Consider the following 23,345-nt stretch of genomic DNA (forward strand, 5'->3'; position numbering starts at 1 on the left):
TGGGCTTGTTCCCTCTGCCCAGACATGGGCTGCAACTGATATATTAACCAAAGCTGATAACAGGAGCTCCTAATCACTGAGGCAACACAGAATCCAGGAGGAATCCAAGCTGCATGCTTGAATTTTGGAGGAAATTTAACTTCTCCTACCCCCAGAACAGGTTAACCACCACTCAACTAGGCAAATTAACCATCTTTAGATTACTGTCTCCTTACTATACAGACTAAACTTTAATTTCTAGCTCTCACCTAATCTGTTAACTTGCTCAATACAGGACACCTACTGCCCCTCTCAGATTAAGTGAAACAGATAATATCATCTACATACCAAAAACGTGACTGGTGGCATAACTGTTGGCAGGTACTTGCCAACATGCATTACGCTTATGCTCTGGGACCTTCACTGGCTTCCAGTTAACTCTTGTGCACAATTCAAAGTGCTGATTTCACCTTTAGAGCCTTACAAAGGTATCTCCAGGATCTTCCCACTCAATTTCAACTTGCCAAACGCAGAGGTCCCAAGAAAAACTATTAGTAGTACCCCTTTTCTGGGAAAGTAGGGGAATGGAGGTCACTGTTTTATATGGTGGTGTTGATACTATGGAACAGCCTGCTGTCTGAAATCTGAACAGCTCCTATCTTGTTAGACTTCAGGAAATTGTTAAAAACAGCACTTGTTAAGACTTACAGATGTCACTTGCTATTTTTATGGCTTTTTAATGGCTTGTTTTACAATTTTATTCATGTTTTAATTACTATTGTTATGTAAATTATTTACACTATAGACATTTTATTAAGATTGTAAACCACCAAGAGTTCCTTAATTGCAACAGGATTAAAAAAACTAATAGCTGATTCAGAATACCATGCTTACTGGTATCAAAACCACAGTTAAATCCAAAAGAGCCAATAGGGTGACATATGCCATCTCCTTCTTACAAAAGGGAAGCCAAAGTAGTTTCTGTTCCAAAACTAGTCCCAAAGATGAATCCAGACAGCTTCATCTAAAAATGCTTGAAAGTAATTGGCAATTCCAAGCTTGAGCATCTTCTTCAAGAAAGAGATGATAATAATCAGCCTATTGTTTCTATCATAGCACTAGTAATGAATAAATATCTATCTCAAGAGATAGAGCAGAAAGAAAAGAAAGTTATTTCCTAAAGTATTTCAACTCACCTGTGTAAATGCAATGGGCTTATCCCTAGAAATAAAGTCTGCAAACTTGCAAGCAAACATTCCACAGTCACTGCGATTTAATTGCTGCGGAATTTCCTAAGATTGAGAAGAGGAAATATACAGGAAGACCTATTAATTTCTTCTTGTTTTATTTAAATTACAGAACACTGAAACCTAAGAGGTTATAATACAGCAATTCTATAGCAGATCATCAACCAATTTAGATACCTATCTAAACTGACTGCTACATTTCAGAAAATGTAGACAAGAATATGTACTTTAAGGAACAGAAAATTCCTAAAGGTGGACAATCTAAGATACACATATCACTTCAAGTTTTAGAACCCTTCACCAAACTGAACTAGTTCAAGATAGCATTTTATTCTTAATCGATGAGCATAGGTTTATGCTGGAGATTCAGAAACTACACAAATGCCCATTTAAATAAAACTTCATTGCTTCCATATTTTGCACTTAAATCAGGTCTAGATATAATAACCCTGATTAAGAATCTATGATTTAATAAATCAGATCTGCACACTGGCTCTTACCCAACACATCCTCTCATACCTTTGAGGCGCTTTAATTAGGTATTGTTTTTTAAACCACAGACCCATTTCATGTGCAACAAGGAAGCTGTGGTTTGAAGAAGCCACAACAAAGCACTGAAGTAAGTGTAGAAGGGAAATTGGGATGGGCAAAGACTAAAACATTTATTCCTAAATTAATCACTGAATTGACTATTTTACAGAACTTGAGATGCACAGTGGAAATGAAAAACACAACAGTTGCACATACATGAGGTTTCATACTGTAAAGTGTCCAAGACGAAACATTAATATCCAGGTTTTTCTTGGCTTTACTTTCCTCTTGCAGATATTGTCTGTTCAATAAAATCATAACAAACAATGGTAACATTTTCCTAATAATTAAATCATCACTCTTCAGAGCTAATAATATTTTGCATGACATATCTTTAATACACAGAAGGTGTAAAAATATCCATCCAAAGTTTATGGCAGTCAACAGAAGCAATGGTTCATTTTATCAATCTACTAGAAAAAGTAAAAAGGGATACTTTTTTGTACCACCAGACATCTACTTACAGCAATCTCATACAGATCCTGTTGCCATTTTGTCCCATTGAATCAAAATATTTGATAGTTTTTCTTCTCAAATCTATAACCTACAACAAAATGAAGACTTTAATAGATGCTGACAGGCAACCATCACATTATATCCCCCCCACCCAAAGAATAAGTTCAGAAAAGTCAAAATGTATTTACCACTAATGCCCAATGTACTCTGATATGAATAGGCACCAAGATTATGTCATGCTGGAATAAGTCAACTTCTTTGGTCCATCTTTTTACTGCATTATAGCCTGTACAACTTAGCTTAGAATAGAAGAAAGTACTGAAAGCATAGAGTACTGGATATCCTGGCATTTTATTTCTCTCAACCAGAAGATTCATATAGAAGTTAATGACCTATAAACACAGAAAAGAGAGGAGATAAAAGGGAGGAAGGAATAGACACGCACACACACACACATATACATAGCTACATCTACTACTTCAAATACAAATGTACTAATAAAAAGCAATTAATTCTTGGAGCCATTTTTCAAGAATAGAGATATTCCAACAAAGCCTGAGTGGTATACAGGTAGTCCTTGTTTAGCAACTGCCTCGTACAATGACCATTCACAGTTATGACAGTGATGAAAAAGTAACTTTGTGATCTGTCCTTGCATTTACAACCTTCACAGGTCTGTAAAGCAAAGGAAAACTGAAGTAAGATCATAAGCACAGTTACAGTTTTACTCAGCGATCACTTCACTTAATGACCAAGTGTCAGTCCCAATTGTGGTTGCTAAATGAGGACTACCTGTAAGACAAGCATTTGCTATCATGAAGTTACAATTCAGGACAAACTTATAAGGCAAAAAAGGGAACTGGATCCAGTCCAGGGGCCAGCTCCAGCTCCCATCTGCCCAGGATAATGTCATGAAACAAGTTTAAAAAAGAAACACATTTTTGGCACATATTCCTCATTGAGGAAGAAGATGCCCACTGGACAAATTGTCATGAATCAGATGAAGTGGTACTTTGGTCCCTTTCCATCTATCTCCTATGAGAGAAATTATAAGCAGAAAGGGATTGAGATGGCCTCACTCAACATTTTGCAGGCCAGATGTACTGGCCTGTTGGGCCAAATTAGGCCTGCAGATCAGAAGTTTCCCATCCCCATGATAGGACATTACAGCTATTTCTACAACAAAGGACTAATGAAATTTTAGCTAGTAATGAGAACATCTATTTTACCACATCATTGAGCCACTGCTGGTTTCTTAGTGTTTGAATGTCTCCACGTGTAATATTCAGCTTGAAGGCACTAGTCAAAATTTCATCATCTTGACCATAGTTCAGAGCATTTGCTATCTCTTTTTCCATATCCTGGAAAAACATTTTATACTATGAAGTTCATAAGCAGTTAATACAAGATAACACTAAACTTACTCATTTTGGGGAAGTGAGGCAAGGGTAGAAAAACATATTCAGGTTGTTTTATCTTGTAAAGAAAAAAGTGAGCAAACACAAACACCTTATTTGTAGCATACTTCATACTGAAAATAACAGTTTGGATACAATCTAATTTGAACTGTTATTTCTTAAAATAAGTTACATTCCTGTCCTGGGAACAATAAAGACAGAACCATATCCAGAGCTAATTTCAAGTAAGTCTAGTCCTATAATGCGTACCTCTGTAAAGTCAGGGAGGCACTCTGTAGCCTTGTCCAAACTCAGATACTTTTCTCTTATCTCAACCAGAGAACACCTTCTGCATGACGATTCTTTCTGGACCAGGCTTAATCTAAGTGATACTTCTTCTGATAGATCGTTTCCTATCAAAGGCTGCTTTAAGCTCTGTAAAGAAAAGGGAAAAAAAGAAAAAAAGAAACTGTAAAATATAAGTTTGTATTTGGACCGTTCATGGAATTGAAACATTCAAAAGATAAAGAAACCCAGTGCCATCAAAAGCATCTTTATAACAGCAAACTGATTCCTTTCCAATCAGACTGGTAGAAAAACAAGATCATTCAGTCAAGATACTAATGCCTTTTCATGCAGTGAACTCTTGAGGCTTATAAGAGTTTTGGCTTATAAACTAAAATTTAAAAAAGGAGGGGTAGTAGTAATGAGTTTATGGTTTCCTGAGGTTGGGACATGGGATAAGAAAGAAGGCTTAACTCTTCTTCTGCATTATGTGGTTAACTTTCAGGAAAGAAGAAAAGTTGAAGGATTTATTCCTTCCTTTCCCCACTCTTGGAATATGCCCAGCTACCTGACACATAATAATTCAATGCTCAGGTTTGGGGCTGGTGATTAGTTCTGACAGAAAAAATAGAATCCTAAAGAATATATCATAGATTGTTACAAAAGATCTGAACAATTTCAGTAAGTCTTGAAAGAAGCACAACCATCATTCTGGATTTTACTCTATATCATACATTTAACAATGCAGACTATCCATGTCCAGATGAGATAATTTCATTTGTAATCAATACACTTCTACATGCAAAACAGGAAGACACTTTAACTATTAGTTCAGTATGTATTACATTGTTAACCTGTTGGATTTGGAGAGAAAAGAACAACTTGGCATCCAACAATTTTACTGGTCAGAACTAAAAGTGTTCTCAGATTCCAAGATGCTCCTGTAGAGGTAAACACACATCGGCTATAACATTATGCCAAGTATTTATATCTTAATAAGTTGATAGATTTATTAAGGGTAAGGAACAGGCGCTTTTATCTTTCCAACAACCTCTGAGGAAAGCTTGGAATTCCCAAGAAGTTACTTCCCTGGAGCAGAAGATAATTTTGCTTCAGGAAGTTTTATCTAGAAACAGATAAAATGTCTAGCTGGGAATATTGCACTAGGTTTGCTTTCTGTACGGTGTTGAGTTCAATTTTCTATACCACTTTGAAAAAGTAAGGGTGTCACCCCTTTGAGGCAGACCAGGCCAGAAAACAGACATCATATAAACAGTTGAGGTTATCTGAGAGACCACCTATCTCCAATTGTTTCTGCCTACCTGATACGTGCCAGCAGAGTGGGTATGCTACAGGTCCCCTCTGTTAGACAGTCATCTTGCAGGATTGAGAAAGTGTGACTTCTCTGTCATGGACCCCTCTGGGACAGCATTTCCCCCAGAGATACAGACAGCACCCTTCTGGGGTTTGGGAAGGCCCTTAAGATCTGGATCTGTTCCCAGGCATGGGGTCAATGTGTTTGTGGGGGCCCTGTTGTGGTTGCTTGTTGTTGTTATGGTTGTTTTAGTCTGCATTGTCTGTGTAGTTTTATGTTTTTAACTGTTTTTACTGTTTTTTGGATTTTGTAATCGGCCCAGAATCTGTTGAAGTGGGTGGCCATAACAATGTAAATAAATTAAATAAATAAATAAATAAATAAAAATGGAACTCTACCGTTATAGGGTATAATAATAGAATATTGGAAACTTAATGGAGATTCTCTCTCTCCTCTTATACTAAAGATAATCAAGCTAGGGCAATCTAGAATTTTCTCCTCACTCCATTCTTTCTATTTGGACTAAGCGAATGTTTACATAACAGTAAACAATTCCTTCTTCAAGGCCATCTCTGTACTATTCTATACAAGGAATTGTTTTTCTTTATACTTGAAACAGGATCCCGGGAGAAAAAGTCCTCTGTAGGATTTTCTTGAAACTAGTAATATTAACTTGGAACTCTCATTTCATCTCATTATGCAGCAAACTAGTGCCATCTTGGAATCTGCCCAGAGTGCTGGATTTTGGGGGGAACAGTTCCTTTTTACTTAAATTGTCAGTAGTATCACTGTGATTTGGGAACTCTGTAATTTATCTTTTTCAAGGTTAATGTTTGCATTTTAATGATTAAAATTAAGAAGGATTCTTCATCTTTTAAAGTAAGTTTGACTTTTTTACTCTCTGATGACATTGCTCTATTTCCCAAGGAGGGGAAAAAGGGCTTTTGTTTCTTGTATATTTACCTTTTAATCACTAACAAGGCAGCACAGGGTGTGATAACCCTATCCCTCTGACACACTAGGGGTAGGGACTAGGATACCAGATGAGGCTGCTTTAGAAGGCAGGTGATGGCAACAGGGTCTATGAAGCCACTATTCCAAAACAGAAGATAGGGCCAGGCTGAGAAGACCCAGAGGGCTTCTGAGAGAGGAGATTTGAGATTGCAAGCTTTCTATTCTATGGGCTCATTATCAATACTGTTATGAAAAGGATTGAAATGGAAAAATTAGGATTCTGAAATGAAAGAAAAGTAACACCTGCTTGAAAATTTTCAGAAGAATATCCAGAATAGTATTTGAAAGCTGATGGTGGCATTCTAGTATAACATAAAGCAGCATCAATGTGATGCATTTTATTTCTTGTAACTATTTTAATGATACTACGTTGGCTAAAAAATTAACTGAATTCTAAAGAAAATATTAATAATGTGCAAAAGAAAAAAAAAGACAAAAGCTTCACAATAAGAGTGCATCTCACCTCTTTTTTCTGTTCTAATACTTTTTCATGTCCTGTTGTTCTTTTTGCTACTGCTATTGATCTGATAGAAATATGGAAAGAAAGAGGTTACTGGGAATATTGCAAAGATAGAAAGGGAAAACACTTTTCTTATCAGGAACAATTTTACAAGCATTTTATACCTGCTAAGCTAATGCATTCCTATAGCATAACCTCATAAATGTTAATTACAGTGGAACAGAAAGAATGAAGCAGAACTAGATTATATGCTCTTTCCAGATAATATATAAAATAAGATCAATGGCTTATCCTTTCACACAAAACTGTTATCTACTGAAGGATTAGAAAACCACTAGAGCCAAATAAAAAAGGATTTAGGATTAAAAGTTTGGTTCAACATTTAAAATATCTAACCATATTAAGTAGTACAGTGACGAGAAAAAGTCTGTTAACACATCAGAACTATCTGTGAACCTGCAGTACTGGGATCCATAAATGAGATCAGACCTTCATCTAAATTGTATTATTACATAAAGAGATTCTGGTTAAACAACCAAAAACATGATACTGTGTCATGATCTACTGAACACACTATGCCAATATTCATTTTCTTCTTAAACACTTTGGTTGCCATTATTGGAATCTGCTCTTCATGACATAGGTTTGTGAAAATGAATGATGTCCTGATCAAGAGAGACCTCGCAGAACTTGGAAAAAGAGTTGTCAATGCCCATCAGACTAGGAGGGTTACAAAATTTCCATCAATGGTCAGGCAGAAAAGGGTAAAAATGGAGAAAATGCAACACCACTGTTATTCTTCCCAGGAGTCATCCAACAAAATTCACCCAAGAGCAAGGCATATAATATTCTAGAAGGTTGCAAAAAATGCCAGGGTAACAGCAAAGGATCTACAGGCCACTCCTGCATTGTCTGATGTCAATGTTCATAAGTCCACCATAAGCAAAACACTGAACAAGAGTGGTATTTCTGGGAGGATATCAAGGAGGAAATCACTGCTATCAGAAAGCACATTGCTACCCATCTTAGGTTTGCAAAGGACCACCTGAATGAGCCAGCAGGCTACTGGAACAAAGTGGTCAGATCAGTTGAAAGTGGAAGTTTTATGCATTAGACAGAAACTTTATATTAGGAGAGAACCAAACCCTGCATTCCAACAAAAGAACTTAATTCCAACTCTGAAGCACAGCAGTGGGAATAGTATGGTTTGGGGCTGCACTGCAGCCTCAGGACCCAGACAGCCTGCAATAAATGAGGGAACAATGAATTCATTGAGGGAACAATATAATTTACTGGCAAATTCTACTGGAGGATGTCAGGGTATTTGCCTGTGAGCTGAATTTTAAATGAATTGGCCTCATGCCGCACAACAATGATCCTAAACAGAACAAGTACATCTACAATAGAATGGCTAAAGTAGAAGAATTCTGTGTTTTGAACTGGCTGAAACAAAGCCCCGGCCTTAACCAAACAGAAATGGCATGGCATGATCAGAAGCAAAAAGTTCATGCAAGAGAACCCAAAGATATCAATGAGTTGAAGCAGACCTGTAAGGAAGAATGGGCCAAAATACCTCTGTGCAGATGTGCAGGACTGATTAAGAGGGACAGAAGATGTCAGGTGGAAGTCCACGCTGCTAACAAAAATGTCACCAGTTACTTAATCTAAAACTTTATATGCTTTTTCTAATAAAGACAATCAATGTGTTCAGTAAAGTTGTAATACAGAACATTGTTTTTTGTGGTGTTTGTTTAACTAGAATCTCTATCTATTAACAGGACTCAGATAAAGCTCAGATCTCATTGTAAGTCACAGTACTACTGTGAGGGCAGCTCTAAAGAGTTTACAAACTTTCTCTCATTACTGTGTATGTTTGACTGGAGGAGCTCCAGAACAGCATTACCAAATGAAATGCTGAAAAAGTATACAACATCCACTATATTTTCAAAATACAGAAAAAATATTAACTAGCTTTTCATTTAATTTGTCTCTCCAAATAGTATAATATATATTGTAAGTATCTACTAAAGCTAATATGTTACACCCAATTCCAAATTTGCTTCACTCTGAACCAGTATGTCTCTATCTAGTACAAATGTTCATGGCAGAGAAAAAAGATAATTTGAGAGATATATAGAATAAATGCTAACAATAGCTCACAACTATTTAGATATGAGTGCTTTGTTCTTCCAGTTACGACACTTTATGCTAATAGGCACTAATCTTGAGAGAAGTAGAAAAACAAAATTTGATACACAAATATTTTCTAGGTTCTAACCTACCTTTAAAACCACAAATTATAAATCAATGGACTTTCACCTACCTGCTCACATCTTTTTTAGAGCCCATAGAACCAAAGTTTTTGACTCCTTTAAAAAAAAGCATATAATAAATGTAACTCAGTTGCCTTCCCTACATATTAGTGATATTTTAAAAGAGTATTGGCTGTCACACACATTTTACTGATGTATTCTTTCAGTTCTTAGTAATTTGCCTAGAAAAGAAAGCTTTTTAAACAAGTACTCAGTTACTGATGCAAACCAATAACCCATTCCCTATAAACAGGAAGCAATTTTAACTTGTTTGATCTGGTGATAATAAAAAACCCTGCTGAAAACAAAGAAATCAGCAGGAGCTGCAAATGACTGCAGATACAGCAGTGCTGCCGAAAAGCTGGGACGGCTGAAGATTAGGCCTTGCTGGAAATGGGCCTGCTTAGTTAGAAACAGGACTTCTCTCTCAAGCCCACTTTCCTCTTCCTTTTGCCTCATTTCCATCCAATATATTATCTTCTTCTCAATGCAGCCACCTCCTCCCTTTTTCTTCCTTCTTTCCTTCTTTCCTTCTTTCCTTCCTCTTTCTTTCTTTCTTTCTTTCTTTCTTTCTTTCTTTCTTTCTTTCTTTCTTTCTTTCTTTCTTTCTTTCTTTCTTTCTTTCTTTCTTTCTTTCCTGCTGCTTCTGCTGGAATGTGTGTGAGATAGATTTGTGTGTATGAGAGAGAATGATTGTTATGTGCAGATGAGAGATCAATTACTTTTGTAATGACATCTTACAGGCCTTCTTAGTTCTTTCTGGACGATGGCTTCTGATATATAGATACACATACAGTCAGGTCCAGAAATATTGGGACATCGACACAATTCTAACATCTTTGGCTCTATACACCACCACAATGGATTTGGAATGAAACAAACACAATGTGCCTTAACTGCAGACTGTCAGCTTTAATTTGAGGGTATGTACATCCAACTCAGGTGAACGGTATAGGAATTACAAGAGTTTGCATATGTGCCTCCCACTTGTTAAGGGACCAAAAGTAATGGGACAATTGGCTTCTCTGCTGTTCCATGGCCAGGTGTGTGATATTCCCTCAGTACCCCAATTACAATGTGCAGATAAAAGGCCCAGAGTTCATTTCAAGTGTGCTATTTGCATTTGGAATCTGTTGCTGTCAACTCTCAAGATGAGATCCACAGAGCTGTCACCAGCAGTGAAGCAAGCCATCATTAGGCTGAAGAAACAAAACAAACCCATCAGAGAGATAGCAAGAACATTAGGCGTGGCCAAAACAACTGTTTGGAACATTCTCAAAAAGAAGGAACACACCGGTGAGCTCAGCAACACCAAAAGACCCGGGAGACAACGGAAAACAACTGTGGTGGATGACTGAAGAATCCTTTCCCTGGTGAAGAAAACACCCTTCACAACAGTTGGCCAGATCAAGAACACTCTCCAGGAGGTAGGTGTATGTGTGTCAAAGTCAACAATCAAAAGAAGACTTCACCAGAGTGAATACAGAGGGTTCACCACAAGATGTAAACCATTGGTGAGCCTCAAAAACAGGAAGGCCAGATTAGAGTTTGCCAAACGACATCTAAAAAGCCGTCACAGTTCTGGAACAACATCCTATGGACAGATGAGACCAAGATCAACTTGTACCAGAGTGATGGGAAGAGAAGAGTATGGAGAAGGAAAGGAACTGCTCATGATCCTAAGCATACCACCTCATCAGTGAAGCATGGTGGTGGTAGTGTCATGGCGTGGGCATGTATGGCTGCCAATGGAACTGGTTCTCTTGTATTTATTGATGATGTGACTGCTGACAAAAGCAGCAGGATGAATTCTGCAGTGTTTCGGGCAATATTATCTGCTCACATTCAGCCAAATGCTGCAGAACTCATTGGACGGCGCTTCACAGTACAGATGGACAATGACCCAAAGCATACTGCAAAAGCAACCAAAGAGTTTTTGAAGGGACAGAAGTGGAATGTTATGCAATGGCCAACTCAATCACCTGACCTGAATCCCATTGAGCATGCATTTCACTTGCTGAAGACAAAACTGAAGGGAAAATGCCCCAAGAACAAGCAGGAACTGAAGACAGTTGCAGTAGAGGCCTGGCAGAGCATCACCAGGGATGAAACCCAGCGTCTGGTGATGTCTATGCGTTCCAGGCTTCAGGCTGTGATTGACTGCAACGGATTTGCAACCAAGTATTAAAAAGGGAAAGTTTGATTTATGATTATTATTCTGTCCCATTACTTTTGGTCCCTTAACAAGTGGGAGGCACATATGCAAACTGTTGTAATTCCTATACCGTTCACCTGAGTTGGATGTACATACCCTCAAATTAAAGCTGACAGCCTGCAGTTAAGGCACATTGTGTTTGTTTCATTCCAAATCCATTGTGGTGGTGTATAGAGCCAAAGATGTTAGAATTGTGTCGATGTCCCAATATTTCTGGACCTGACTGTATACAAAAAGTGCATATACAAAAGTGCATAAACTTGTATGACACATGTACTTTAATATTAAAAATTCCTCAGAATTAAGTTTTATATTGTTAAAATAGTACCAAATATCAGGAGGAGTCTGGTAGCACTTTTTCAGACTAACAAATTTTATTAAAAGGAATATGCTTTTGTGAACTACAGCTCATTTCATTAGATGCAACAAAGTTGATTGAAGCTTATGCCTTTTAATAAAATTTGTTAGTTTGAAAAGTTCTCACAAGACTCCTATTTTTTAGCCACCATAGACTAGCACAGCCATCTTCCTTCAAAACACAGTATTACCAAGAACTGAAACTGAACCCATATCTTTTAGGAAAAAAAAAAAAAAGATATTTCTCTAACCAAGATCTTTCTTGCTTAAATAATCACAATTATTTAATCGTGATTACATCTTTCTTAAATTACTTAAATTACTTAAATAATCACGATTACTTAGGTATCAAAACATTATTGTCAATAACACTTTTCAAGATCTGATCCATTTCCAACAGGAATAAACTACCTTTTGGGCCCAGTGGGAACATTTTAAATTTTGATAGCACATTAGAATGGTAAATGTGGTCAAAAGCAAAACTCTCTATTTATTTATTCATTTGATTTATAACCTGCCTTTTGTATAGGAGATCAAGGTAGTAATGCTCCCTCCTCCTAATTTTCCCTACAACCACCACCCTGTAAGGTAGGTTAGGCTAAGAGGGAATGACTTCCCTGGTCCAGGGAGGCTGAGAAGCTGTGTCTCCCTGCTCCTAGTCCAACCCCTTCTCCACACCGGCTCTCATGAAAAGGCAAACTAATGAGCAACCTTTCCACCACTCCATCTAGCTCCCACATCTGGTAGCTAAGTACTCTCTACCAGCTCATCGTATGCTTGCCTTTTTTTTAATATATACACTTCAGAACACATCACTGTGGTACGGTCACCCATTTTTATTTTAAAGAATGCCTATGGGGCACAAATACATTACAGGTAGTCCTTGACTTACGATGACAACTGGGACTGGAATTTCCATTGCTAAGCAATGAGGTTGTACAGCATGATTGCACTGCTTAGTGATGACAATCACCGCAGTCCCGGTTGCCATCATTAACCAAACCCCACGGTCATAGGCGAGGCAACTTTCTGCTGGCTTCCCACAAGCAAAGTCAATGGGGAAGCCGGCAGGAAGTTGCAAGTCCCAGGCCAGCAGGCAGGTAAGTGGCTGCTGCTGGGTAGGGGAAGGAGCAAGTGGGTGTGCAGTGGTCTGGGGAAGGGTCAGGGAGGGTGCACAAGGGTGTGAGGGAATGCACAAGAGGAGCAGTGCAGGTCGGGGAGGATGCGAGGGGCAGCGTGAGAGGGGCGGTGTGCAAGTGGCTGGTGCAAGCACAGAGGGGCTGGGAGAGGGTGCGTGGGTAGAGGAGATTTACCCCAGCGACTTGCAACCTTCCCTGCCAGCTTCCCCACTGACTTTCTGGGGAAGCCGGCAGGGAAGGTTGCAAATGGTGATCCTGTGATCACAAAGTGCTGAAACCAGTCTTAAGTGCAAATTGGTTGCCAAGCACCCAGATTGCAATCATATAACCACAGGGGTGCTAGAATGGCCAGAACTCAGAGGGCTGGATGTAACCAACATTCGTTCAGTGCCATCATAACTTCGAATAGTTGCTGAACTATTGTAGGTTAAGGAATACCTGTATTGACATTAACTTTTCCTTTTTTTTTTAATTAAAGGAATTTTAAAAATTTATAATCAGATGAAGCACAAACCTGTTGAGGGTCAAAAACTATGTCTGCAGGCGGCGATGCCCATAAGAATCATGTTGCCTACTTCAAATTAAAAGTAGTTATACCTCATTTCTTATCCTTTCTCACAGAAAAATAAACTTCAAAGCAGGGAGACTACTGGCATCAACCAGGGCTGTAGCCCAGACAGGGAAGTGAAAAAAGTATTCCCAAAGGAGGCAATGTCAGATCACATGTACTTTTACTACAAAAACTACATGGATGTGTCTATGAAGTTATCAGGAACTGAGCTTGACTTGAAGGAAATGTTACTTTTTTAGAAAGTTTATATGATGCTTGATACTATTACGATGCAGTAGAGTTGTGTAATGCTTTGGATTTCATTTGGAAAAGGCATTGGAATACATGGAAGTACCTCCCTCTCAGCAGCTAGTCAATCCTGAAAAAAATAAGGTTGCTTTAATGAGTTGCAGACAGATGCTGGATTCACTCTTGCATGCTTTCCAAAATACCTCTTCCAAACTGAATCTGCCCTGTGATGCAATTAAGAAAACAAAAGAGTTATTTTAGATGTAGAAAGGGCATCTTTACATATATAATACTATCCAGTGTGGGATAGTAGTTAAGATGCTGATTATGGGTTTGGATCCTCACTAGATGACTGAGCAAGACACTGCCTTTCAGCCCCACCTACTTCATTGGATAGCAATCGGAGGGAAAAATGGAAGAATGGATTGCATCTTCAGCTCTTGAGGAAAAGGTAGCATAAAAAAAATCTAACAAACTAATTTAGATGAGGTGTTGAGATCATTTGGATTAGGTTATTAATCTTATCTTGTAAATTATCTTAATCTACTGGAATATATCAACTAAAGTAAATGCTTATTGTGAGGGCTTCTCAGTTATTCTGCAGTATGAGGGAAAATACTGTAGAAGGGTTGAAGAAAGAACAACTGGAGATCACTTTTGTAAACTAACAAGGGAAAGTGACAGACCTTGAATTTTAACACACCAAATGTTTACCAGTATGAAATGACAAGACAAGGTTGTAAATAAAACAAATACTGATAGTACAAAGGTGAATATTCCACTCACCTTACAATTATATTTTGACCACTAAGCGTTTTTATTATACTTTAATATAACTTTTTTCTTTTATAGTAACTACACATTTTTTAGAAAGTTTCCAATCCTTCATTTCACATCCCACCTATAGATTGTAACTTATCTCACTGCTATGTACATTTTTTCACTATTATTACTTACCATTTCTTGGCATTTCAGATGAAAGGATGGGATCAATCTTTAATGATCCAGTGGAATAATCTTGGACACTTTATTCAATGCATTCAAAAGAACAGACATTATCATATACAATTAATGTTTTGTTAAGGAAAAAAGTTTTGACAGTAAAATGTGATACTGAATTTAATCTACATTTTAAATACTGGATATGAACACATTTAATACTGGCATTTTAAAAAAAACATTAATAGGGTAATAGATATTCCACAGATTTAAAAGATAAAAACCTTTACACAGACAACAAATAGTATTCCATACTTTCACCTGGGTTAATATGACATGTACTGAAATAATTGCAAACAAGTCTGAATTTATAACAGCTTTAAATCTGACTTTTAAATGTACAGATACATTTATCTGTAATTCAGAGGTCACTCATTATAAGAAATACTTAAATATGAATCCTGGCTTGTTTTTCCATGTCGATGAAGAAAGAAGTGAAAAGATAAAAAAGGCCCCCTAGTGGACATTCTAGCTCATTAAGCCATGATTTAAGCTTAGTGTTGAATATGAATGCAGCCAGTACTACTGCTGCATTATATACTTTAGGGTGGTATTTCTAATCTACAATACTCAAAATTCTGCAAAATTCCAATTACTTTTCCAATGCCTGTTCTTTCATTGCCTCATTTTAAATATTATTTGTCTGCAAGAACTTACTTATAATATTTTGCTGCTGCAGCAGTAGAGTTAATTTTAAGACTCTTTTCTTTTTCTTGCTTAAGTAGTTCTTTGTATTTCTCTTGCTCCAGTCTCTGAACTCCCTAGGAAAAACAATTATTACAATTATTTATTCTTAAAAGCATAACAAAATTTGTACTTAAAATTCATATTTTAAGCATACTCCTTTGTACTGTACTTGAGATTTCATCTTCTAAAACAGGGGAAAGCATTTTATCAATTCTCTTACATACGCTGCCCATAAAAAAAGTCATATTTGCAATGATCAGCTTACGAATTATTTTGCTAACCCATATGATAAGCAAATACATACACATACACCCAAAAAGGAAAAGATCACAGAGTAACAAGAGAAGAACTGGCACCTCAAATAATTTGGTTCCAGTCTCTACTTCCTACCCACCAATGTCAGCTCAGGAGTCAGGCAACTGGATTGCTGGAGACTCCAGCCTCAGGTTGATGCTTTTGTAGCAGGTCTCTCTGTCTATGTCTTGACTGTGGATGAGAGGGCAAACTGGCATGTGTTTCTGAGACCTAGTTGGATGAATGGGGGATCCTCCTTGTTGAGATTTCTTCAGCCAAGTTCTGTATTTTGCATCAGTCCCAACTCTGAGGCAGAGGAGTTGGCGTGTATCAGAAGACTTCTGGCATTGTGAGAAATGCTATTCCACAGGTGCAGCAGATATGAGGTTATGCTTGTGAAGCTGGGCCAAAGAGGCAGGCTGGGGGTGCTGCTGTTGTACTGTTCCCCCAGCTACACATCTCTTCCCAAGCTGCTTGATCTTTACTTATTTATGTACTTATCTATTTATTTATTACATCAATTTATATAGCCACCCATCTCACCACAGGAGACTCTGGGCAGCATACAACAAAGCTAAAAACAGTAAAATACATTAAAAAATATACAATATTTTTATATTTTAAATACAGTGGGGCAAAAAGGTATTTAGTCAGCCACCAATTGTGCAAGTTCTCCCACTTAAAAAGATGAGAGAGACCTGTAATTTTCATCATAGGTATACCTCAACTATGAGAGACAAAATGGGGAAAAAAATCCAGAAAATCACATTGTCTGATTTTTAAAGAATTTATTTCCAAATCATGGTGGAAAATAAGTATTTGGTCACCTACAAACAAGCAAGATGTCTGGCTCTCACAGACCTGTAACTACTTCTTTAAGAGGCTCCTCTGTCCTCCACTCGTTACCTGTAGTAATGGCACCTGTTTGACCTTGTTATCAGTATAAAAGACAACTGTCCACAACCTCAAACAGTCACACTTCAAACTCCACTATGGCCAAGACCAAAGAGCTGTTGAAGGACACCAGAAACAAAATTGTAGACCTGCACCAGGCTGGGAAGACTGAATCTGCAATAGGCAAGCAGCTTGGTGTGAAGAAATCAATTGTGGGAGCAATAATTAGAAAATGGAAGACATACAAGACCACTGATAATCTCCCTTGATCTGGGGCTCCATGCAAGATCTCACCCTGTGGGGTCAAAATGATCACAAGAATGGTGAGCAAAAATCCCAGAACCACACGGGGGGACCTAGTGAATGACCTGCAGAGAGCTGGGACCAAAGTAACAAAGGCTACCATCAGTAACACACTACGCTGCCAGGGACTCAAATCCTGCAGTGCCAGATGTGTCCCCCTGCTTAAGCCAGTACATGTCCGGGCCCATCTGAAGTTTGCTAGAGAGCATTTGGATGATCCAGAAGAGGATTGGGAGAATGTCATATGGTCAGATGAAACCAAAGGAGAACGTTTTGGTCTAAACTCAACCTGTCGTGTTTGGAGGAGAGAGAATGCTGAATTGCATGCAAAGAACACCATACCTACTGTGAAGCATGGGGGTGGAAACATCATGCTTTGGGGCTGTTTCTCTGCAAAGGGACCAGGACGACTGATCCGTGTAAAGGAAAGAATGAATGGGGCCATGTATTGTGAGATTTTGAGTGAACACCTCCTTCCATCAGCAAGGGCATTGAAGATGAAACGTGGCTGGGTCTTTCAGCATGACAATGATCCCAAACACACTGCCCGGGCAACGAAGGAGTGGCTTCGTAAGAAGCATTTCAAGGTCCTGGAGTGGCCTAGCCAGTCTCCAGATCTCAACCCCATGGAAAACCTTTGGAGGGAGCTGAAAGTCCGTGTTGCCCAGCGACAGCCCCAAAACATCACTGCTCTAGAGGAGGTCTGCATGGAGGAATGGGCCAAAATACCAGCAACAGTGTGTGAAAACCTTGTGAAGACTTACAGAAAACGTTTGACCTCTGTCATTGCCAACAAAGGATATATAACAAAGTATTGAGATGAACTTTTGATATTGACCAAATACTTATTTTCCACCATGATTTGCAAATAAATTCTTTAAAAATCAGACAATGTGATTTTCTGGATTTTTTCCCCCCATTTTGTCTCTCATAGTTGAGGTATACGTATGATGAAGATTACAGGCCTCTCTCATCTTTTTAAGTGGGAGAACTTGCACAATTGGTGGCTGACTAAATACTTTTTTGCCCCACTGTATATAAAACATATATATTTTAAATAAATATTCTATCTAGCTATCTATACAAAGCAAAACAGAGAATAAAAGGAAGTTAATATTTATTTTATTAAATCAATTTTTATATCTTATTGTAGGAGTGGTTATGATTCAGTCAGACTATTGGTACTGGCAATTTTAATCTCCTTCCTGGTTTTGAAGAGAGTTCAGAAGCTTTTGGCAGCCACACAACTATGGACTTATCCTAAGTCATCACTGGCCCAACCTATATTATTAGCTACCTGTTAAACCTAGCCTTTCCCTTGCAGCAGATGAGATAGGATCAGATTCTCTAGCAGTCTCCAACAAGATCACTTTCTCATGATGGTGGGTTAACTGGAGCCACCAGACTCAACAATGAGGGGGGTTCCAGACAACACTTTGGGTTTCCCAGAAATGTGGAGGGCAGTTATGTTGAGTCCTTTATTAATCTCTGGAACACAGAGGCAACCAGGCCATCAGACAGGATTACCTCTAAGCAGCCTCTCTCCAGCCATTGATCCTGTGCAGCTCCTTGGTTTTCCAAAGAGCTGCAGGAAATTAAGCAGGCAAAGAGATGCCTGGACTGATGTTGGTGGAAAATGAGAAGTGTAAACAGACATGGGCATGATATCAAATTCAAGCCTATACTGAGCTGATAAAGGCATTGCAGCAGAATTACCTCTCCACCCTTACTGAATCTGCAGAATGTCAGTCAGCTGCACAATTTAGAGTGACCTGGACCCTATAAGGGAAGGATGGGCCAGAAGAACCCATTAATATAAATTCTGATTGTCTGACCCAACATTTTATGAATAAAATTGCTTGCATTCACTTCAATCTGGAAACTGAATGGATGGAATCTATTGAGATGACAGAGGTGATCTCTTGTGAGATTACCTGAGATGGTGTTGAGCCTGTGAATCTTGAGGAAGTGAATAGAGATATCTCTAATCTCAGCTCTGCCACTTATAGATTGGATCTCTGGCTGGTTGGCAAGGCTAGGGAGAGGACCAGGAGCTGACTCTAGCCTATACAGTAGTTAATGGGACTGCAATTACAGAAGGCTCTGGAGGAAACAGATTATCTGGGTTAATGGTTATCTAGTTTCAGACCTGGGCATGGGGTTGAATTGCAATGGTCGCTCTCATGGATGATGCATGGAGAGACTTGAACAGAGGGAATTAAACTATCTTTATCCTCTTGTTGTGGGGAAAATGGGAAGCAGGAAAACAACAACCCTGTAAGGTGATGATATTCAATGGCAGATGCAGAAGTCCTGTCTTAGTGTCTGGTAACTGTCAAGAGTCCAGATGAGGGAAAAAAGGCTAAGAATCAATTAAAGCAAGACAGAGTAGCTATTAATTCAAAAGACTTCTCATGCCAAGATTGTGGCATTTTTTTTTTAATCTTGAGGGTTGTGCTCCCCCAGATACAGCAAGCTCACAGTTGGGGGTTATCCTGGACTCATGGCTTCTGCTTGAGGAGCAGGTAGAAGTCAAGGCCAGGAGGACCTTTGTCCAGCTTTGGCTGGTATGCCAGTTGTGACCTTATCTGGAACAGAATGCACTGAGAATGGTCACTCAAGCCCAAAATATTATAATTTGCTTCACTTGTAGAAGCCTGTGTGCTTACTGGCTAGTCATGATACTACTATGCCACACCACTGCTATGGGAGCTGAATTGCAGTGTATTTCTGAGTACAATTCAAAGTGCTGATATGGGTCAGGACCTAAGTATCTAAGAGACCAACTTTCCCATATTGATTCTGCCTGTCTGATCTGGCCAGCCAGAGAGCACCTACTAAACATCCTCACCTATCAGGAGTTATAGTAGGGGGGGACCTAATGGTGGGCGTTCAGTGTGGCTGTAGAAAAAGGTAGTTAATATTTACCAAAAGCATGTCATAATAATGAATGGCTAGAAGATTGGAAAAAGGCAATGATATACTGGCCAATGGAATACCAGTGTCTTGTGATTCCTGAAAATAATACCTAAATCTGATTAAGTAATTGATTCTCTTAATCAAGAACAAAAAATTATTTTGGGCCAGTCACTCTTTCTCTCAGTCCAGCCCACCTCACAGGGTTGTTGTTGCAGGGAAAATAGGAGGAGGGAGCATTATGTATGCCACCTTGAGTTGCACAAAATAAAAGTGGGATATACATCTAATAAATAAATAAAATCACTGAATGCATAATTCATTATGTTAAAAGATCTTGCCATATAAATTTGACATAATTGATTGCAATAATCAGTATGTTAAGGAAATATCAACCACTTAGGTCTGGTTAGCCTAGCCTTAATCAAAAAGTTTTAGCAGATGTACATCTGTGTGCCTCTGTATTAGTGAGTTTGTGCACACATGTATACAAAAAGCACACATTTAAAGGATGAAACATAAAGCTGGACCATTTAGTTAAGTAAGAGTCCCGGTATTAATACTGCCAACTTAATTATGGATTCACAATTAGGCATAAACAGAATGTCAGCAGCTTCTTTCAAAGATCCAAACAACTGAACACACAGAGACAAAAATCACTTACAAAGGTGAGTGGCCAATAGCAACAAAAATAAAGTACAAAGTACCTGTCATGGCAAGAAATATCAGTTTATTGGTGCTTTGACCAACTGTAATCAAAATTCTAATATGGAATAAATATTACATATACTCTCCCAGTTTTTATTCTGAACAAAGTGTGTTATGGAATTCATAGAATCCATTAGTCTTAATATAAATCAATTTTAACATACATTCTGCCTGAAACAAACTGCTTTCACGTCACTGAATCAAGCACCATATTCAAATATTTTGTAGTCATTTATCCGCTATGAAAGATGATTTAAAATGCAACTGTTATATATCTGCGGACTTGCCTCTTCCACTGTATAACGAGGCTTCCTTAGACACCTTCCAGTCTCTAAAGCAGAAGCTTCTAATGAATGTCTGCGAGTAGGATGCCTCCATGGCCACAAATCCTCTTGAAGCACATTATGACTTTTCTTATTACTCTTTTTGGAACTGAAGTCATCTCTGGTAGAAAAAATAATACTGAAATTAAACATACTGCTAAAATCTGCAAGTCAATTTGGCTACATGTTATTTTTGAAAAGATACGCATTTGAGGCTTGCTAAACAAAAATTACTCTTCTTTATACTACTTCAGTCACAATAATTCATGCTACTGGTATTCTATACATAAGAAATACTGGAGAAAGCATAACTAATTATAGCCAACCTTCCTGAGATTTCACACATTTCCCCTGATACTTCAAATTTTTTTCTAAATTCCCATAATGTTAAAGGGCCAAATGTATAAAGAGTTGATGCTGACCTCTATACAATTTAGAGGCAAATGTCCTGTAATATTTAATCTGCATCCCTAAATAAGAACTCTCTGCAAGGCAGGGCTATGTCACCTGTACAACAATGTCCAACAGTGTCTTTTGTGAGAATATGAATTAATTCTCCTTGCATCCTGAATCGAACACTGCACCTTGAAACTTACAGTAAAGACTTCTGGAATGATTACTCACAACAAAATCATCTTCACAGTTCTCCTTAATAAGCAAAATATTCACCTCAAGGAAGGACTGTATATTAGGAAAGCTCTATTTTTCTTCTAATTCTTGAAACAATCATCACACCTTTAACATTAAATGAGAACAAAATTGCAATGCAACAAGTGCAAAATGCTTGAGATTACTATCAATCTCAATGGAAAGTAATTATTTACATGGTTGATTTGAAAATGTTTTCTAAACTGCAATACTAATTTCAGGAATGAAAGAAATCATATGACACATTTCTGTATTACTATAGGTTCAACACTAATTACAGGTAGTCCTCGCTTAACGACCACAAAAGGGACTGGAAAATTGGTTAAGCAGGGCGGTCATTCAGCGAGGCATCATGTGACTGCACCTGATTTTACAACCTTTTTTGCAGCGATTGTTAACTGAATCACCATGGTCGTTAAGCAAATCATGCGATCGTTAAGTGAATCACGTGGTTCCCCACTGATTTTGCTTGCCAGAAGCTGGCTGGGAAGGTCACAAATGGTGATTACGTGACTCTGGGATGCTGCAACTGTCGTAAATGCAAGCTGGTTGCCAAGTGCCTGTGACCACAGGGGCACCGTGACGGTCATAACTTCAGGCACCGGTCATAAGTTGCTTTTTTAGCACTTATGATCAGTCATAACTTCAAACAGTCGCTAAACAAAGTCATTAAGCAAAGACTATCTGTATTTATATAAGAGTAGACAAAGAAAAAGCTACAAGAGAGAGTACTGTAATGGCCATGTGTTCTAAGAATTTAATTCTCGGTTGACCACTAGAGAAAATTAGTTTTACCTCAGATAGGTCACAGCAATATGACAGTCAGATGCTACATCTGGATGAATACAGGTACCATAACTTGCTTTTTTATCTATAGAAAAGATAGTAAGATTCACCACAATTAATTCCACAGGCAACAGTAATCATTCTGATCTTACATGGATCTATTCCAAAGAATTATTCAAGTCTGCCATATCAAAGGCATAGCAAAACTCATCCTTATAGGCAGATGTATTATCTAGGAATGGCTATATGAAGCAATCCACTGAGTATGCCAATAATTGACTTATAAGGAAACTGCAGCATTCTAGAGCTCTTCTCATCAACAGATCTAACACAAACAACAGAAGAGACACATACTAGGGTATAGAAGAACTGGAAAAGCTAAACACATACACAATGCACATATAAGAAGGATGAGGTAAAAGAAATCTCCATAAATACTTAAAAAAAAATCCAGTGGAGACCCAATACCTACAAACAATGGACTAGCATGACTAAGGGTAAATTACACTTTAGTCCAAGTCAAATCAATGGCTCATACTGACTAACTTTAATTTTTTAAATTAAATTTTTGCAATTTATAATATGCTATATAAGACTTAAGTATTTCACAACAAACAAAAAATAATTACAGCTATAACAAAAGAAGATGAATACACCCATTAGAATAACTGAATCTGAAATACAGCCACAGTATCTATTCACTTACCAAAGTCACACATCTGCATGTCACAGTTAGGCTGCATCTGCTTGTCAGCCAAGGTATCAGAAGCATTTGAAAAAAACTTGAAGAAAAGATTTACATTAGTGTTACTCCAGTCATGTCAAATGAACAAAGGCCCTCAGCCACGAAAGGCTGTCTGTCCTACACTATAAAGGTGCCATTAACAGGACCATTAGGAATTTCTCCCATTAAGATCCACTAATTCATTCTCCAGGAGGGTAACAAACTTGCTTTGCTTAAAAATATAGACCAACACCTCTCTGAGCTGCCATCTAAAAGGTCTAAAAGAGCGTGGCATTACATATGGAAGAAGAATTTTGCTTTCCTGTTCAATTCTTAACAATGAAAGCTTTTTCCCACACTCACTAGCACTCATTGGGTATTTCTCATGCATTCCATTCAGCAGCTCTATACTCAGTCTTAAGAATTAGCAAGAAGCTTGCTTTGTCTGTTTATTCTGAAGAAATGAGGGGAAACAGAAGATGATAACTTTGCTGTGA

At 38.1% G+C, this 23,345-nt stretch overlaps 1 protein-coding gene across 2 annotated transcripts in view; it reads right to left on the reverse strand.

Annotated features, from left to right (window-relative positions):
* Window positions 1-23,345, reverse strand: part of SENP2 (SUMO specific peptidase 2) — a 28,226-nt gene that overhangs the window by 1,537 nt on the left and 3,344 nt on the right. The window contains exons 4-16 of one of the 2 annotated variants that reach the window (XM_007420632.4): window positions 22,831-22,906; window positions 22,134-22,209; window positions 20,655-20,811; window positions 15,223-15,326; window positions 14,524-14,591; window positions 9,068-9,113; window positions 6,748-6,808; window positions 3,941-4,105; window positions 3,503-3,634; window positions 2,462-2,665; window positions 2,282-2,361; window positions 1,974-2,058; window positions 1,176-1,271 (exon numbers count right to left, since the gene is read on the reverse strand). In XM_007420632.4, coding sequence (XP_007420694.1) covers window positions 1,176-1,271; window positions 1,974-2,058; window positions 2,282-2,361; window positions 2,462-2,665; window positions 3,503-3,634; window positions 3,941-4,105; window positions 6,748-6,808; window positions 9,068-9,113; window positions 14,524-14,591; window positions 15,223-15,326; window positions 20,655-20,811; window positions 22,134-22,209; window positions 22,831-22,906 — 1,350 coding nt within the window. Of the gene's footprint in view, window positions 1-1,175; window positions 1,272-1,973; window positions 2,059-2,281; window positions 2,362-2,461; window positions 2,666-3,502; window positions 3,635-3,940; window positions 4,106-6,747; window positions 6,809-9,067; window positions 9,114-14,523; window positions 14,592-15,222; window positions 15,327-20,650; window positions 20,812-22,133; window positions 22,210-22,830; window positions 22,907-23,345 lie in introns of both variants that reach the window. The other variant, XM_088132424.1, reaches the window with a different exon arrangement.

The sequence above is a fragment of the Python bivittatus genome, unplaced genomic scaffold, assembly GCF_059951505.1.
Source record: "Python bivittatus isolate LINGU-HERP-01145 unplaced genomic scaffold, Pbiv_v1 ctg000980_np1212, whole genome shotgun sequence".
Classification (NCBI taxonomy): Eukaryota; Metazoa; Chordata; class Lepidosauria; order Squamata; family Pythonidae; genus Python; species Python bivittatus.